Genomic DNA, 18,999 nt, shown 5'->3' on the forward strand with positions numbered 1-18,999 from the left:
GGTTGGAAAAGACTCTTGAGAGTCCCTTGGACTGCAAGGAGATCAAACCAGTCCATCCTAAAAGAGATCAGTCCTGGGTGTTCATTGGAAGGACTGATGCTGAAGCTAAAGCTCCAGTAATTTGGCCACCTGATGCAAAGAACTAACTCATCATAAAAGACCCTGATGCTGGGAAAGATTGAAGGCAGGAGGAGAAGGGGACGACAGAGGATGAGATGGCATCACCGACTCTATGGACATGAGTTTGAACAAGCTCTGAGAGATGGTGAAGGACAGGGAAGCCTGGCGTGCTGCAGTGCATGAGGTCACAAAGAGTCAGACACGACTGAGCAATTGAACAAGAATGGAAATGAAAATATTATGATTGAGAGTGTGGTTAGCTGTAATACTGACCACAAGTATCTGCCACTCTTCTTATTCTCCTCTGTCCTGTCAACATCAAGCTTAGTTGACAAGACATAGGTTTTGCTCTGACCAATGAAAGGTGAGCAGAAACAGTGAGCATCACTTCTAAGCAGAAGCTTGGGGAGCCAATGCATGAGTCAACATGCTCTTTTTCCCTCTGCCATGAGACCAGAGATATCTCAAATAGAGGTTGCTCCATCAGCCTGGATCTGGGGGTAGATGAATGTGGAGTCATGCTGCCATTGACCTTTGCTAAGGTGCTTCAGTTGTGTCCAACTCTTTGCAACCTTATGGACTGTAGCCAACCAGGCTCCTCTGTCCATGGCATTCTCCAGGCAAGAATACTGGAGTGGGTTGCCACTCCTTCCTCCAGGGGATCTTCTCGACCCAGGGATTGAACCCACATCTCTCACATCTCCTGCACTGGCAAGCAGGTTCTTTACCACTGAGCCACCTGGGAAGCCGCTGACATTTGAGGGTTGTTGTAATATGTAATTCAGCAGGAAATAGACCTTTGCTGCCATAAGATACTGAGACTGTGGTGCCATTTGTCACTTCTTTGGAGCCTGATCTGTACTAGCCTGTATATCACTAGCGAGTCCAGAGATAGGAGGAGAGAGCAGGCAGGTACTCCAGTGCAGTGGGTACCGGGGTAGAGGGAGACAAGGTTTAGAGCCAGACAGGCAGGGAGGTCCTGGGTGGAGGTGAGAAGTACCCTGAGGAAGACACCATTTTTTTTACTTTGCCCTAAGATCTTGTCCTCAATTGTCTTCTGACAAAAGAAAACAATTTTGGTTACAATGTGTTATCTTTTATCTGATGGCACTTGCTGTGGGCAAACTGGCAGATCTTCGCAGGGAAGTCCTGGGAACTTACTGAGAAAACACTCCCGGAGTGTCTGGGCTTAAAGGTGGCTCCATCTTCCGAGCCGTGTTAGCAGGGCACGCCAGCTGTGCATTTCCAAATGGGGCTATGGTTACCTATTCCAATGACTTAGAGAAAGCTAAAATCAAGAAAGCAAAAAAAAATAAAACCTGATGGCAAAAAGACTTGACACTATCAATCTGCCTCAGATCAGAGGGTAGCTAACACCCCGCCGGACGGGAAATGACTCACATAAGGTCATGTGACTCAGTCATGTCTCTCATTTAAATTCTGAATAATACGAAAGAAACGAGCTAATGGGCTACAGAGCTTGGCAGAAAGGGTTTGCTGTCAGACCAGAGCTGCTACGCTCAATGTCCCACCAACTACAAGGCCTTGGGTAAACTACTGAATCAGCTCACCTTGAGCCTGACTAGAAAGGGTCAGGAAATGAGTGTGGTTAATATCTCTGGGCCTCAGTTTCCTTATGTGTAAAATGGGCTTAAGAGTACACACTTCGTAGAATTCACGTGTACACACAGTGAAGGGTGGGGTGGAGCAGGACAGCATACCTGGTGTATTAAGTTAAGACTGATGATGATGGCTTGCTGAATGAGGGGACACCAGCACCTCACACAGGGTCAACAGGGGGCTCCCCCCACATCTAAACTCTCTTTGAGGAAGTGAACACCTAGGGGTGATTTCAACTGAAAGTACAATTTCAATACACTCACACAAAGCAGGTAAAGTCACAATATTTATTATTTACAGATCCCAGAAATGGGGGTGGGGTGGGGGTGCGCAGTGAGCAGGGGCAGCGAAGGCAGTCCTCTGTTCCAGGTCACAAGTGAGCAGGGGACGAAGAACAGGACAGCAAGCAAGCACCTATTCCTTCTAAGGTGTTGGGGTGGAGGTCACTAACTTTTCACAGGCTCAACTCTAGAATGGTTATTCTAAAAGATGACCAGGGAGAAGCAGGAACTTGTGGTGGGAATCCTAAGCACGGGTCTTTATCACAATGTCCAGACTCTGGATGTGAGCAGAGCTGTCATACCGTGAAATGCCTAGGCAGCAACCCAGCATAGCTGTTTTTCATCACAATGAGGTGGCAGATTTAAACAGCCCTGTATGGAGCCTAGCATGCAGCGGACTCTCAGTGACATTCATTCCTACCCCTTTTCCATTCCCTGAGCCTCAGGAACAGGTTGCAAGAAGGACAGCCAGGAAGAATAAAGGAGAAGAGAGGAGTATCATGTCCCCAGATCAAACCAACCATTGTGGGTGAAAGGGCTTCATCTCTCCCACAGCCTGCAGAAGGAAGCAGCCTCAGAAATAAGCCCACCCAGCATTCTTCCATACCCTAGTGCAAGTGGGTGAAAGGGTAACCCACTATCTCCACTGGGCACCATCTCCCTGTGGCTCACCTACTCCTCACCATCCCACCATTGAAGAGCTGATCACCCAAATTTCCAGAAGGTTGGCTCACTTCCCTCCACCTATCTCCAGAGCTGGGGGTGAACCAAGGCCACAATACGGCCCAAGGCCAGCAGTCAGCTCAGAGGCCTGTTTCAGAGGGGATAATTCTCTCCAACAGCTGAGTGGCCAGCAAGCCATGTGCTGTTAGTGAGTTGTTCCTAAGTCTCCCACAAAGCTGGTCTTCCTGCTGTGAAGGAACCAAGAAGCCATCCAGTGGGATTCCTCTCTGCCCCACGTGTCAGCTTGAACATTCACCTGAATGCAAGTTAAGGGCAAACATGGGGCCCTTTGTGCAGTAGACTTTGTGCAGGTCCTTTGCTTCTTGGCCTATAAAAGCCACTGGCCAGTCAGGAGCAGAGCCTCTTGAGGACCAGGTGGGGTCAGCCTGAGAGCTTTGGCTATCCCTTTCAAAGGAATTTTTATTTCTAAGTGGCAAGTGGTCAACTTGCCCAGTGGTCCTTGACATCTCTTACCACTTCCAAGGACCTTGACTCAGGCTTCATTTGAGCTTCTACAGTAGAGTAAGTGTTGACGTGAGGGAGAACTCATCCATCCCCCATGCCCATCCAAGCACCAGATGGAGTTGACCCCACCCTCCACTCCAAGGAGGGCATGGGACTTGGGGCAGGTTACTTACAGCATTCCGTATTCTTGGTTTTAGCAACTGGATACACCACTCAGAAAACCAACAAAGTCATCAAATTACAGTGTGATTTCTGCTGGGACTGCTGAGAATTAAGTAAGTTCATTATAATGAACTTGACTATGGGAAAAGACAAGCCTGGAGGTACTCAGGGCCAAATCTAGAGAGGGGACAGTGAGGTTCACAAGCATGGACTATAGTAAAGAGAACATAGCTGGTGATACTGTTTGCGTTCCTGGATCAAACCATGCCTGATTTATCCTTGCAATTTGTAGCTACATTAGCCAATACATTCTCTCTTTGATTTAGGCCAGTTTGAGCTAGTTCTGTATCTTAAAGTAGTGATAGTTCTCACTAACGTATCTTCAGTTCTTTGAGCCCTCCTTTGATTTCCACTGTGGACATGGTTGAGTTTGATCAGATTTCATCTTCATAGGTCTCCAGCTTGGGACTTAGCTTCCCTCTGGACTCTGCTCCTTGAGCACATATAATACTGTTTACAAGCCCTTGGCTGAAAGCCTGACTTTGACTCCAAGAGCTCCAGTCTGTCTTTATCTCCCACTAAGTGTCAACTACCATGGAAAACCTACTCAATCCATCTTCACTCTTCCAGTCCAGGCAGTTGAGGCTCTGAGCTCAGAGACAGAGAAAGGGCAGGAAAAATGTCACCATGTACCCAGAGGGGGAAGATGAAACCAGTTTCTGCACCACCACCCAGCACTAGGACATCAGGACCCCTGCCCTCTGAGCCAGATTGGAAAAGGCCCACGAGATTGCACATGATGCTCCCAGCTTATTCCAAGGCCCTGACAAGTAGACACTCCTGTTGCCCACAGCCTGGATCAGCCTGGGCAACCTGAACTGTCCCTCAAGGAGGCCATGAATGGTCTTTACTTGCTCATTCCCTCTTGCAAATGGTCACTGAAGAATGTCAACTCGATTTTTCACTGACAGTGATCATGGATCATGGACAGAGAGCCCACCCTTCCCCTAAACCTGTCTCTTCTGCTGTTCTCCTTTTAGACATCAGAGACATGCATTCTAGGATTCCAGAACCTGAAGTAAGATGACATGGTAACCTCCACACTCTCCCCAGCCCTACCCAGCATCACCTACATGAACAACAGGGACCCCCAATGAGAATCAGATGATGGCAGAATCCACACTTTTGCAACTGCAGCAGGAAGGAAGATGGTCACAGCCCCTTTATGAAATGAGCCACAGCATCCAGAATCCTCGAGGAGCAGGGGAAGTAAAAGAATCTCATGTCAATGGTGGTCAACACGCCATGAAAACCATCCTCCATGTGGTGCCAAGTTACTCTAACCCCCAGGTCCTCCAACCTCTTCTTGTACAACAGCGACTCGTCCCGAAGTATATCATACTCACAGCTCACGATGCAAGCTTCAGGGAGCCGAGACACTACTTCATCATCTGCAATCAAGGGTGAGTTCATCACATCCAGAATGATGTTTGTCTCCAGATAAGCAGCCTCATTCAGGGGCTCACGGGACACAGGCAGGTAACCTCTTTTCTTAAACCTGTCTGGGATGTTTTCTGCACCCAACCACTTCCTGTACTTTTCCCAGACTTCTGCAGGCAAGTGGGCGCCTTTCAGTGCAGCGCTTCTCCAAGAGGGGCTGATGTCCAAGTAACTACACCAACAATAGAAGGCCAAATTCTGGCTGAGCAGTGGCATGTTCTTGTTCTGCTGATAGGAAGGGGACTGGAAATCCATGCTCTGGACAGTGGAATAGATGAGGATCTGAGCACGAATCTTGGGGAGATCAGAACGGTCCACAAACTTTTGACAAAGAATCGTTGCCACGGCCCCGCCCACACTGTCACCACAGACTATGATCCGGGCTGGATCCACCCCATACGTATTCAAGGACTTCAAGAAGTGGATTGTACCCACCATGCAATCTTTTACTACCACTGGAAACCTATGCTTAGGCACCATGCGGTATCTGAAAAGGAATCAACAAATATGGTTTACACTCACCACTCCCACAGGGCCCCAAACACCTGTGTCTAACATCCTTCTGCCCATATTTCTTCTATTAAGTTCTTCTTCTGAAGCTTGAGAAGGTGAAGTCAAAGTAGAAGGCTTAAATGAGATGACAGACAAAGCCTTCAATGCCCAGGCATGTAGGCTCAGAAATGTCTGAGGACTGACTTCTGTCAATTTTACTTACTTCACTGGCTATATCCCCACCAAGATGTTGGCAGTGGATATCTCTTCCTGGCATGTGCATTTAAATGAAACTGCAGGAAGAGCTTGATCAGAAGGAACCACCCAGGGCCTGGGTGACGATGTGTCAGGCAGCAGGCAGGAGACCCAGGGAGGGTCTCTCCAGGTGTCTCTGTGCCCTGTTGAGGTTCCAGATCGTGTGGTGACTCGCCCAGATAGGTTAGGAGAGACAGTGGCTTTTTCATTTTTCCTGCCTCCTTCAGTGGGTCTCACCAGGGTGGACCGCCCTCTCCAGAGCACTTGGAAATGATGTGGCACTGTTGGAGGTTGTCCTGGTTACAGCGCAGGGCATTGTGCGCATTTGGTGGAGGGAAGTACTCAGTGTAGAAGGTGCAGGGCTGTTCTGTTCCAAGTACAGTGTTCCACCCAGACATGCACTGATGGTGAAGCTCTGCCCCGGATGTACTTTGCAAAGACCACCCCCTATCCAGTTTCCAGAGGCTGCAATGCTCTAAAGGCATCCTTTTAAAGATACCTAAGGGCCACCCGCAGGAGGAATGCTCCATCTCTGCCTCTCCCTGCTTCTCTCTTCCTCTCTCTCTTCCTTGCCCTCCTGCTCACCGTCATCTCACAGCCTCTGCTCCTGGCATCCCTCAACACCTGCCTGCCACAGACTCCTTTATTGCCCCTGGGGCTCCTGGAATCCCAACATCTCTGCATCCTTGCCTTACTCACCCAACTGCTAGAACCACTGCATCACTCTTCTTGCACAAGTTACAGCATATGCCATGGTGTGTTTCTAGAAAATAAAAGGTTTGAAATGTTCAAGCTAGGGAGGTTCAGTGGGCTCCTTTTGCCAGCCATCCTCACCTGCCCCTTCTTAAGGATAACTTCAGAGGTCAAAGGGCCAGGCTGATTCTAATAAGGTTTTGCAGATTCTCCTCCAGCTGTAGTCAGCCTGTCTCTCTACTTTCTCACTTTCCTCTGTCAAGCTGTCTCAACAGCTTTCTCTAAGACTCACCTGCAACCCTATCTGTTCTACAGTACATTCACAGCATCTGAGAAGATGTCTGACCGTGGAGTACAGTAGTTCAGTGGGTAAACTATAGATTCAGACCTGAGTTCAGATCCCAAGTTTTCCTCCTTTTAGCTTGACCTAAAGTTGTACCGGGCGGGTCCCTTCACCTCCCTGAGGCTTGATTTCCTCTTCTGTAAAATAGATATAATGACAATAATAGGGCTGTTGGGGACTCAGATGAGATGCTTCCAATATATATTAGGTGCAGACAAATACTGTTTGATTCCACTTACATGAGGTACGTAGAATATAGAACAGTCAAATTCATAGAATCAGAAAGTACACTGGTAGATGCCAGGGTCCAGGGGGTGGTGGGCGGAGAAATGAGGTCTAAGTGTTTAATGGGGACAGAGATTCAGTTTAAGAAGGTGAAAAATTCAGGAAATGGATGATGGTGAGAGTTGTGCAACAATGTGGATGTATTTAGTGCCACCAAATTGTACCAATAAATATGTTTTATATTATGTGGCTTTTACTACAATTAAAAAAAATTTTACAAAAAAGATTATGCATCTACACAGATTCCATAGTATCTTCCATGTAAATATTAATATTAATAATGTCAACAAATAAATATTGGCTCACTATCATTGATTATGTAAACCAAAACAAAACCACAGTTGTATTAAATCCCTTATTCTCAAAGTCTACAGCAAAGGGACCCTGGCATTCCACAGATCAAGAAGTACTATGTAAAGGTGGTTCTTCTCCCTAATTTCTCTGCAATGGAAAAAATTAAGATATATAATAACATTGACCCAATTTTGCACTCATTTCCCTCCTCATTAATTTTCCTCAACTCTTTGGTCCTCCTGTCTGTCTGTACCAGAAATTTGTCTCAAGCAATACCTATTGTGAAACACACTTGAGTTCTCATTGTTTTCAATCCTTATTTACAACTAAATAGAGGTGGTGGTCACACATTTGAATGTACTAAATACCATCGAATTGCACAGTTTAAAATGGTGAATTTTATGTTATGTGAATTGTGTGTGTGTGTGTGTGTGTGTGTGTATAGGGAGAGAGAGAGAGAGAGAGAGAGAGTGAAGTCGCTCAGTGATGTCTGACTCTTTATGACCCCATGGACTGTAGCCTACCAGGCTCCTCTGTCCATGAAATTTTCCAGGCAAGAGTTACTAGAGTTCGTTGCCATTTCCTTCTCCAGGGGATCTTCCCAACCCAGGGATCAAACCTGGGTTTCCCGCATTGCAGGCTGACGCTTTACCGTCTGAGCCACCAGAGAAACCCTTAATATATATATATGATATGTATACATATGTATATGATCTGGGCCCCAGTAACTGTCCTGGTGTCCCCTGGTCATAATAGCAGCTTTGAGACCCTGGGAAAATGACAGGAGGGCCACCTCCTGCTGAAAGGTGTGTCCACCCGGCTGTGCTCTGGGACATCACACTCCAGGCAAAGGATCTAAGGAAAGGACTCTTACTCAAGCTCCCTAGGATGCCCCCGCCGCCGTGGTAGAACACAATGCCAGGCCTGAGACCACTTGTGGATGCCTTGGGCTGGTAGAGCTTCACGGGGATCGTCCCAAACCGGAGGTCCTTGACCACCACATCCGGATGCTTCCTTAGTGGCAGCAGATCATGAACGAAACGGACAAACTGGGGCATAGAGCAGATTCTCAGTTTCTCAAAAATCATCCCCTGTTGGTGACAGAAAAGGAACTGGGATGAGCAGGGTTTCAGAGTGTGCTGTGCCAGGGCTCTATCACCGCAGTACCCTCTGCAAAGTGGCTGCAGACTGGGCCACAAGCCTGCAAGTCCCCCGCTGTGCCTCCATTACCTGCAGAAAATCCATCCTCACCGAGACCCTCACTGCTCCAGTACCAGCACTTCTCAATCCTCTCTCCTCCGAAACCCAGCCCCACAAACCAGGCTCTGGCCACCCCTCAAGGGACCCTGGAAAGGCTCCCACCTCAGCCTGCATGTGTGGTCTCTTCCCAGGGAGGCCTTTCTGGACCATTCTAGTCATCATGGCCATCCTAAGCATCCTACTGCTATTTTTATGAGTGATAATTGCATAGTGGTTATGTTTTTTTAAAGGGATGGTGAGGCAGAGGGAGGTCTTGTTTTTTAGAGACACCTACAGAAATATTTTTAGATAAAATAATATGATATCTGGGATCTACATATAAGGAAATGGGAATGAGGGAAAATGTAGGGGCAGAGATGAAGTGAGATTGGTTGAGAATCAATAATCATGAATGCTATGGGTTGAATGTCTGAGGCTTCTTTATACTATTCTGTCTCCTTGGGTTATGTCTGTAAGTTTGCATGATAAAAAATATAAATAAGTAATGTGGGCTCTCTGCCGGCCACTCTCTTTCCAGTGGTTCCTCATCCTTTCTGTACCAAGGGGGCATTTTGGCTTTTAGCAAAGTCTGTGGCCTTTTCACAGAATACATTTGAATATATAAAATAAAACACATAGGATTATTACATTTTACTGAAATATAGCTATCAAAATATTAGAGTAAATGTATGCTATAATAGTATACCTTCAGTACTTCCTTATTAGCATACTAAATAGAAGATCTAGTGGCTGGTCTAATACTATCATAATTTCAAAAGAACAAGGTACACATGTGATTGTTTGCAATCTGCTATGCCTGTAATAGGCTCTGAGAATATCCATGATTCCTCTTGCTGACAGAGTTGAGGGTTCTGCTGTCCCAGTGGTGATTTGTTCCCTTCATGCATAATGGAAGGAAATATCCCATTTGCATTAGAGGTTAAGTGAAAATGGGGCAATTTCCACCCCATCCAAACTCATGGACTCCTTGCATTCTGTTACCCTTGGGGGTTCTAGGAACTCCAGGTTAAGAAACCCTACTATACTCTACTGTAGCCCTACTGTTTTACTCTCCTCACAGCACCTGCCACTCTGTCATTTGGTTTATTTGTAGCAAGTTTGCTTATTTATTGCTGACTCCCCACCCCACACTTCCACCAGTGTTTCAGACTGCTTGCAAATCACCTCTGTCTGGGGCTTTATTTCTTTCACCCATCACTAATCCTCAGAGCTGGGAAGGGAGAGTGACACATAGCAGTTACACAACTTTGTAGAAAAAAAAAAATTAAGAAATAGCAATAAGGCTAATATTTATGGACAGTTTACTCTGTACTGGGCACATAAAGTCCACTCTGGGTAGATTAACTCATTACATACCCACCAAGTGCTATGAAGCTGGCGTCTATTACTTTCCCTGATCCTGCAGATGAGGAAATTGAGTCACTGTATTTGGAAACCCAAAGTGTAGACTATGAGAGTCAAGGCCAGGAAAACCACAGTACTGAACCATCCCATCTCGTACAAGCTGACCCCATAGGTAAGAAAATTGGCCCCCGAGTTCTCCTCCATCAAGGTTACATTGAGAACAAGTGCTTGCCATCACTTTTCATGAAGTAAGAGACATAAATGTATCTTCTGTATCCAATCTCCATCAGCCCTTTGGAAAATCATAGCAAATCCTAATTGGCAATATTTACACAATCCTTGCCATGATCTACTTACAAGTATTTGATTAAATTATACAAACCAGCAACAAGGAGCAGAATCTGACTATATTACAGAAAGAGTTTTCCATCTCTCAAAAGCAACAAAATATTTTTCTAAAAAGTCACGTTCTGGAGTTGCACTCATCTCTACTCATTTACTCACCTGCTGCATCTTTTTATTTTGTGGTTGGCTGGTTCTAGGTAGCAGGTAGTCAACACAGGCCCCAAGTTCAGAACAATTATCCCTGTCTTCACCACTCCACAGAATGGTGGATTCCATGGAGAAAATAAGACAGGAGGTGGGGTGGAATTTCTCTGTTATCTGAGGAAGTGAATCATTTTTGGCTTAATCATTTTGACTAAGTGAATCAATGTTGTGGCTCTTAGCTGAGGCCAGCTTGAAAAACATCAGGAAGAGGTTAAGAATCATGTTATCCAATAGAAAATCTTCAGGTTTGGTAATACACTGTCAGCCTCCACAGCCATGATGTGACTGTTAATTTAACTGAAAGTACTGGTATGTCCTTCTTCTAGTTAGTTAGTGTTGGTTGCTCAGTCATGTCTGACTCTTTGCGACCCCATGAATGTAGCCCGCCAGGCTCTTCTGTCCATGGGATTCTCCAGGCAAGAATACTGGAATGGGTAGCCATTCCCTTCTCCAGGGGAGCTTCCCGACCCAAGGATCGAACCTGGGTCTCCTGCACTGGCAGGCGGATTCTTTACTGTCTAAATCACCAGGGCAGCCCGTTGTTTTCCTAATCCCGCTCTTAATTCTCTGGAAAGAAAGTGAACTTGCTCAGTCATGTCCAACTCTTTGCAACCCCATGGACTGCAAAGGTCTGCCAGGCTCCTCCGTCCATGGGATTTTCCAGGCAAGAGCACTGAAGTGGGTTGCCATTTCCTTCTCCATGGGATCTTCCTGACACAGGGATATTATTTTCTGGAGGAGGGGACAAACAAAACACAAAACTCACCCATGTTATCAAAAGCTGGAAGAAGCCGTTGAGGACCCGCAGTCTCATTGGATGGCTGATGGCAGCAGGGATGTCTGTGGTGAGGAAGTGGTTGCCAAAAACCCATAGTCCAACACCCACGAAGGCCACGCAAACTGTAGCAAGGAGCAGGAGGAGGAACGAAATCAACATCCTGCTGTTTCCACTACGGGAGAGGCCAAGAGGAGACTGTGCTCAGGACAGGACCATCTGACACAGCTGGGAGCTGGCAGGCTTGCTCCACTTATACTTGCACCACCTGCACTCCCCACCTTCCCATGTGTTGCAAGCACTGGTCAGCTAGGTGAGTCACAAACTCAAGCGAGGGCCTGGTTCTAGGACAGGGCCCGTACTATGGAGGAAGCGGCTTGTGTAACCTGACCCAGCTGGAAAGGAGAGCTCCAAAGTCCAAGCTTGCATCTAGCACTGCTACTAGAAATGGCCTTGGCTAAGTGACTGCAAGGAGATCAAACCAGTCAGTCTTAAAGGAAATCAGCTCTGAAGATTCATTGGAAGAACTGATGCTGAAGCTGAAGATCCAATACTTTGGCCGCCTGATATGAAGAGCCAACGCATTGGAAAAGACCCTGATGCTTGGAAAGACTGAAGGCAAAAAGAGAAGAGGGCAGCAGAGGATGAGACAGTTGGATGGCATCACTGACTCAATGGACATGAGTTTGAGCAAACTCTGAGAGATAGTGAAGAACAGCAGAGCCTAACATGCTGTAGTCCATGAGGCTGCAGAGTCGGATGCAACTTAGAGGCTGAACAATAACAAAGTGACTGTGGACACCACCCACACTCTTCCTTCCAACAAGACTCTGACCTCATCACCACCTCCTAATTCCACTCTGGTTGCACTTACTAATCCTCAACCTGCCAGAGGCCCCAGGGCATTGGCACTTACTGTTCCCTGTGCAACATTCTTCCCTGATACTTCACCTGGCCTCAATTGCTCCCCTACTGTGAGTCTCTGCTCAAATGTCACCTTCTGAGTGAGGCCAACCCTGGCCACCTTATTTAACACTGTAAGTCCCCACCAGTGTTCCTATACCCACCCTGGCCCACCTGCATGCTCTGTTGCTATGGCCTTTATCATTGTCTGGGATACCACATGCTTCACTTGTTCACATATTACCTTGAATGTAACCTCTGTGAGGACAGGAATTTTTGTCTTGTTCCTTGCTTTCTCCTCAAAGGCTAGATCAAGGTTTGGTACTTAGTGGGAGCTCAGCAACGTCTACTGAATGAAAGAATGAATGAACAGGCTTTGTCCTTTTCATCATAAAGCAGAGAAGAAAAAACTGAACTCATCTGTCTTTCCAGACTGGGTCAGAGATTGATATCAGCATTCAGAATCTTCCCTAACAACACAGTCCCTCATCCTCTGTAATAATGATGATGTCTGCCATGTCTCCCACCTCCCCCACCCTCATGTCAGGGCAGTTGTTTTTAAACAAGGGGATTTTACCCCGCCCCCTGGACACATCTGGTCATGTCTAGAGACATTTTTGGTTTTCGCCACTCCATGGGGTGGGAACTGGCACTGGCATCTTGTGGGTGGACCCCAGAGATGTTGGGAAACATTGTACAGTGCACAGAATGGTCCCCAGAACAAGGAATATTCTGGTCCAATGTATCAGTAGTGTTGAGGTTGAAAAACCCTGAGTTAGTAAGACTTGGATTTGTATCCTGCTGAATGCCAGCATTCTGATAATGAGCAAGTTATACTCTCTGACCCCCCATTTCCAAATCTGTAAAATGGGAAGGATAATAATAGCACCCCCATGGAGCTGTTGGGTGCAACAAAGGCACTGTGTCTGTAAGCACCTAGCCTGAGCCTGGGTGTTTTGTTGTTCAATTGCTAAGTCGTGTCCCACTCTTTGTGACCGCAAGAACTGCAGCACTCCAGGCTTCCCTGTCCTTCACCATTTCCCAGGGTTTGCTCAAATTCATGTCCATTGAGTCAGTGATGCCATCCAACCATCTCATTCTCTCTCATCCCCTTCTCCTGGGTGTGGTAACACTCAATAGATTTCAGAGAGCAAGGCTGAGACAAGGTCTATAACAAAAGACAAAATAGGGCATTATATAATGATAAAGGGATCAATACAAAAGGAGGAATATCATTCATTAACATATATGCACCTAATATAGCAAATAACTAGGTAAATATTTACAGACATAAAGGAAGAAACTGATAATAATATTATAAAATTAGGGGACTTTAACAGCCAACTTACATCAACAGACAAAGCACCCAGACAGAAGATCAATAAGGAAGCGGTGACACATAAATTGGAAGTTGAAATGAATGTCTACAGGACATTCCAACCAAAAACAGGAGAACACACATTCTTTTCAAGTGCATATAGAACATTTTCTAGAACAGATCACATACCAGGGGGAAAAAACCAAGACTCAACAAATTTAAGATAATAGAAATTACGTTAAGTATTTTTCTGAACACAATAGTATAAAACTGGAAATCAAATACAGGAAGAAAATGGGGAAATTGCAAACATGTGGAGACTAAACCATATGCTACTAAAAAATGTGATCTTAGAGAAAATGCTTTAATTTTTCACTGTTGAGCATGATGTTAGCTTTGTTATAAATAGGCTTTATTATGTTAAGGTAAGTTCCCATTACACCAACTTTGTAGAGAGTTTTTATCATGAATGAATGATGAATTTTGTCAAATATTTTTTCTATATCTATTGACATGATCATGTGATTTTTATTAATGTTATGTGGTGTGTCACACTGACTGATTTGCAAGTACTGAACCATCCTCGTATCCCTGGAATAAATCCTACTTGATCCTAATGCATAATTCTTTCAGTGCATTGTTAAATTTGATTTGCTAACATTTTGTTGAGCAGTTTGCATCTATGCTCATCAGGGATAATGGCCTATAAATTTTTGTGTGTAACTTTGGTTTTGGTATCTGGGTAATGCTGGCCTCATAGAATGAGTTTGGAAGCATTCATTCCCTTGATGTTAACTCTTTAAATATTGGTCAAGTTCACCAGTGAAGCTTTTTGGTCTTTGACTTCAGCTTATTGATAGTTTTTAAATTACTCATTCAGTTTCATTACTATTAATGAGTGGTAATAAATAATAAATAAGGAATAATGAGTAGTAATAAATAATAAAAATCTGGTCTACTCAGATTTTTCTGTTTTTCCTGATTCAGTCTTGGAAGATGATATGTTTCTTCTAAATGGCCCAATTTGTTGTCATATAATTGTTCTCAGTATTTTCTTATGATTGTTCGCATTTCTGTGATATTGGTTGTAACTTCTCCTCTCACTTCTAATTTTATTCATTTCGGTCCTCTCTCCTTTGTCCTTGTGCATCACCATTTCTTTTCTCTTGTTTCTATCTTTCTCCAAGCAATTTTCAACATCTGACATACTGTATATTTCTACATATTCACTTGCTATGTCTCATCTATGAAATTAAAAGACACTTGCTCCCTGGAAAAAAAGTTATGACCAACCTAGACAGCACATTAAAAAGCAGAGACATTACTTTGCCAACAAAGGTCTGTCTAGTCAAAGCTATGGTTTTTCCAGTAGCCATGTTTGGATGTGAGATCTGGACTATAAAGAAAGCCGAGCACCAAAGAACTGATGCTTTTTAACTGTGGTGTTGGAGAAGACTCTTGAGAGTCCCTTGGACTGCAAGGAGATCCAACCAGTCAATCCTAAAGGAAATCAGTCCTGAATATTCATTGGAAGGACTGACGCTGAAGCTGAAACTCCAATACTTTGGCCACCTGATGCAAAGAGCTGACTCATTTGAAAAGACCCTGATGCTGGAAAAGATTGAAGGCGGGAGGAGAAGGGGACAACAGAGGATGAGATTTTTGGATGGCATCACTGACTCAATGGACATGAGTTTGAATAAACTCTGGGAGTTGGCGATGGGCAGGGACGCCTGGCGTGCTGCAGTCCATGGGGTCACAAAGAGTCGGACATGACTGAGTGACTGAACTGAACTGATGCCTCCTCAGAATTATCCAGTGACTTCCCTCCTCACCCTTATATATATATATATATATATATATATATATATATATATAAGAAAAGCCATATATATATATGAAGCCATATATATATAAGAAAAGCCAAACTAATCACAGTGGCTGAGAAAACTACCATGAACAGTTTCAGTTACCCCCCTGACCTCTTTTCATCCTATTTATCTCCTCAGTCACTCTGCCAATCACACTGGACTCCACGTTGCTCCTTGAAAGCATCGGGCTGCTTCCTGCCATAGAGCCTTTGTACTTGCTCTTCCCTCTGTTCATTAGGTTCATCTCACAGATATCTGCATGGCTAGCACTCTCATTTCTTTCAGAATTTATGATCAGATAGATCTTCCTTAACTTCCTATTTGTAATTCCATCAATTTCCCTCTGCTCCAGAACTCCTCATTCTCTTTTTACTGCCTAGCAAATATCACCTTTAATCATGCCATGATTTATCTCATTTACTTCATGAATACTGTAAGTTTCATGAAAACAGGTGCTTTTGACTCTCTTAAAATCATGTAAAGTGTCTCAATAAACAGTGGTTGAGTGAATGAACAGAAGACTGAAAAATAGGAAATGCAAAGGCAAAGTTGTAAGGGATTTTAAGAAAATATTAAAATTCTAACTTGGCCTGGTTCCTTCTGAGATGCCTGATTGCATTGCTACAGTATTGTGGATACAGTGGTGTGGCATTTCCTGCCTTAAATGCTAACTCAATGCTGACTTTGCTAAAGGGAAGGAACCATTACATTTTGCATGGTGGTAATGACTAACTTTCCCTCTCTCTCCCAGATAATATTGTTTTGGGCCTTCATCACCACCAAAGGATCACGTCCAGATTTCTCAGCTGGGCTTTTCCCTTTGACAACCCATGGGATTCTACTCCTACAGACTTATGCATTTCCTGATTGCTGTCCACTGTTACATAACAGGCATTTGGAGGCAGAGGAAAGGGAAGTCAAAGTTTCAGTTAATGACCTCTGTTGCTTTGGTGTTTAGGAGGCAAAATCATCTGTTGAGAGAAGGTTGAGCTAGGATAGAGATGATGAAATATGAACCATCACTGATGAGATTGGGAAAGATGGCTGATGACAGAAAAGAAAGTGGTTGAGCAGTATAAATGTGTTTGGGAAAAACACAGTATTTAAGATGTTTGAAGCAGGTTTTAGAAAAATGCATCATTTGTGGTTTAAAATTTAAATGATTAACAAAATACATTTTAAAAATTCAGCCTCACCAATATCTTTAAAAATGTATATGTAGTACATATATACAATGGAATATTACTCAGTCATAAAAAAGAATGGATTTGAGTCAATTCTAGTGAGGTGGATGAACCTAGAGCCTACTATACAGAGTGAAGTAAGTCAGAAATAGAAAAACAAATATAGTATGTTAATGCATATATATGGAATCTAGAAAAATTATATTGATGAACCTATCTGCAAGGAAGGAATGGAGACACAGCTGTAGAGAATGGACTAGTGGACACAGTGGGGGAGGGAAAGAGTGGGATGAATGGAGAAAGTAGCATCCACACACATAGACTATCTTGTGTAAAATGGATAGCTGATGAGAAGTTGCTATATAACAAAGGGAGCCCAATCTGGCGCTCTGTGATGGCCAAGAGGGTAGGGTGTGGGGAGGGGACAGAGGCTCAGGAGGGGGGTGATATATGTATAATTATGGCTGATGCATGTTGTTCGATGGCAGAAACCAACAGAACGTTGTAAAAATTAAAAAAAAAAAATGCATGTTAAATATTGATATATATTTTTTCATACCAAAATACTTTAATGGGAATATCCAATCCTCGCAAAGGTAAGGAAGCAAGAATATGTACATAAAGCTGTTAACCTTTCAGAACACAATTCTATATGTATCACAAGACTTAAAAATGCTTTATACCTTGAATGTTAGTAGTAACTATTAGGTTGGTGCAAAAGTACTTGCGATTTTGCAGTGTTGAAATTTGCAATTTGCTATTGGAATATATTCTTAAATAAATGTGGGTTATGTTATACATCTTTTTAATGCACACTTCTTGTTTTATGTTTTTTTGTTAATGACTTATTACTTGCTATTTATTTTAAATTTATTTGAGACTATAGAAAAGATGTTAGATAAAAAGCAAATTCCAGTAATTTTTTTATTCAAGTTCAAAATGAGCTATAAAGCCGCAGAGACAACTCACAACATCAACAATGCATTTGACCCAAGAACTGCTAATGAACACAGAATGCAGCGGTGGTTCAAAAAGTTTTGCAAAGGAGACAAGGGCCTTGAAGAAGAGGAGCGTGGTGACCGGTCATTGGAAGTTGAAAACAACCAGTTGAGAGGATCACTGAAGCTGATCCTCTTAGAACTACAGGAGAAGCTGCTGAAGAACTCAATGTCAACCATCCATGGTCATTTAGCATTTGAAGCAAATTGAAAAGGTGAAAAAGCTCGATAACTGGGTGCCTCGTGATCTGACCGAAAGTCAAACAAACTGTCATTTTGAAGTTCATCTTATTTTATTCTACGCAATATCAACAAACCATTTCTTGATCAAATTGTGACGTGTGATGAAAACTGGATTTTATATGACGACTGGTGATGACCAAGTTCAGTGGGGTTGTGCCAAGAAGAAGCTCCAAGGCATTTGCCAAAACCAGACTTATACCAAAAAAAGATCATGGTCACTGCTTGGTGGTCTGCTGCCCATCTGATCCACTACCGCTTTTGGAATCCAGGTGAAACCATTGCATCTGAGAAGTTGCTCAGCAAATCAATGAGATGAACTGAAAACTGCAATGCCTGCAGCTGGCATTGGTCAACAGAAAGGGCACAATTCTCTATGACAACACCCAACTGCACATCGCACAACAAATGCTTCAAAAGTTAAATAAATTGAGCTAAGAAGTTTTGCCTCATCTGTCATATTCACTCAACCTTTTGCCAACTGACTACCATTTCTTCAAGCATCTTGACAACTTCTTGCAGTGAAAATACATTACAACCAGCAGGATGCAGAACATGTTTTTCAAGAGTTTGTTGAATCCCGAAGCATGGATTTTCATGCTACAGGAATATATAAACTTATTTCTTGTTGGCAAAAATCTGTTGGTTGTAATGGTTCCTATTTTGATTAATAAAGATGTGAGTTTAGTTATAATGATTTAAAATTCATGGTTCAAAGCCACAATTACTTTTTCATCAACCTAATAAATATGTTCTGGGTCCTTTGGCCAAGTAATTACACATATTAAAAAATATATTAAGGAAATATTGCAAAATACTAAAGAAAATTGCCTTATATATCAAGAAAATCACTGTAGCACTTTTATAGCATTAAAATATTGAAAAACAACAAGTATACAGCAACAAATAAATAATTAAAAGGATAGGAACTATGATGCACACTTTTAAAATTATATCTAAAAGAACTACAAAAATGATTATACTGTAATATGAAAGAATAAAAGTAGAGTGAAAACAGACTATTCTAAAACACAATCATAATTTACAAAAAGGAAACAATACAACATTAAATACAATTGTATATTAGAGAATAGGTGAGAAGAGTCTTCCTTCTTCATATGACAACTAGAGAACAAACTTCAGAGCTATAACAAATTAAATGTAATCTGGGCAATTTGTTCAGTTCAATAAGCAAATATTGAGACCTAATAAATGCCAGGCAGCACCCTAGGTTCTATTATGTATAAATGGCATTTTGTGCTACTACTAAAGAATTTCCAAAGGAAAACATGTGTTTCAAACATGAGACATTTGAGTCTTGACA

The 18,999-nt window shown here is 43.3% G+C and overlaps 1 protein-coding gene across 4 annotated transcripts in view; it reads right to left on the bottom strand.

The window, feature by feature from the left end:
- Window positions 1-2,013: 2,013 nt before the first annotated feature.
- AADACL3 (arylacetamide deacetylase like 3) overlaps window positions 2,014-18,999 on the bottom strand; it is a 114,632-nt gene continuing 97,646 nt past the window's right edge. For all 4 annotated transcript variants that reach the window (XM_043923432.1, XM_043923431.1, XM_043923433.1 and 1 more), the window contains 4 exons: window positions 11,153-11,286; window positions 8,108-8,324; window positions 6,318-6,381; window positions 2,014-5,358 (listed from right to left, as the gene is read on the bottom strand). In XM_043923432.1, coding sequence (XP_043779367.1) covers window positions 4,584-5,358; window positions 6,318-6,381; window positions 8,108-8,324; window positions 11,153-11,286 — 1,190 coding nt within the window. In that variant the 3' untranslated portion in view covers window positions 2,014-4,583. The remainder of the gene's footprint in view (window positions 5,359-6,317; window positions 6,382-8,107; window positions 8,325-11,152; window positions 11,287-18,999) is intronic.

This window comes from Cervus elaphus, chromosome 14, assembly GCF_910594005.1.
Source record: "Cervus elaphus chromosome 14, mCerEla1.1, whole genome shotgun sequence".
Classification (NCBI taxonomy): Eukaryota; Metazoa; Chordata; class Mammalia; order Artiodactyla; family Cervidae; genus Cervus; species Cervus elaphus.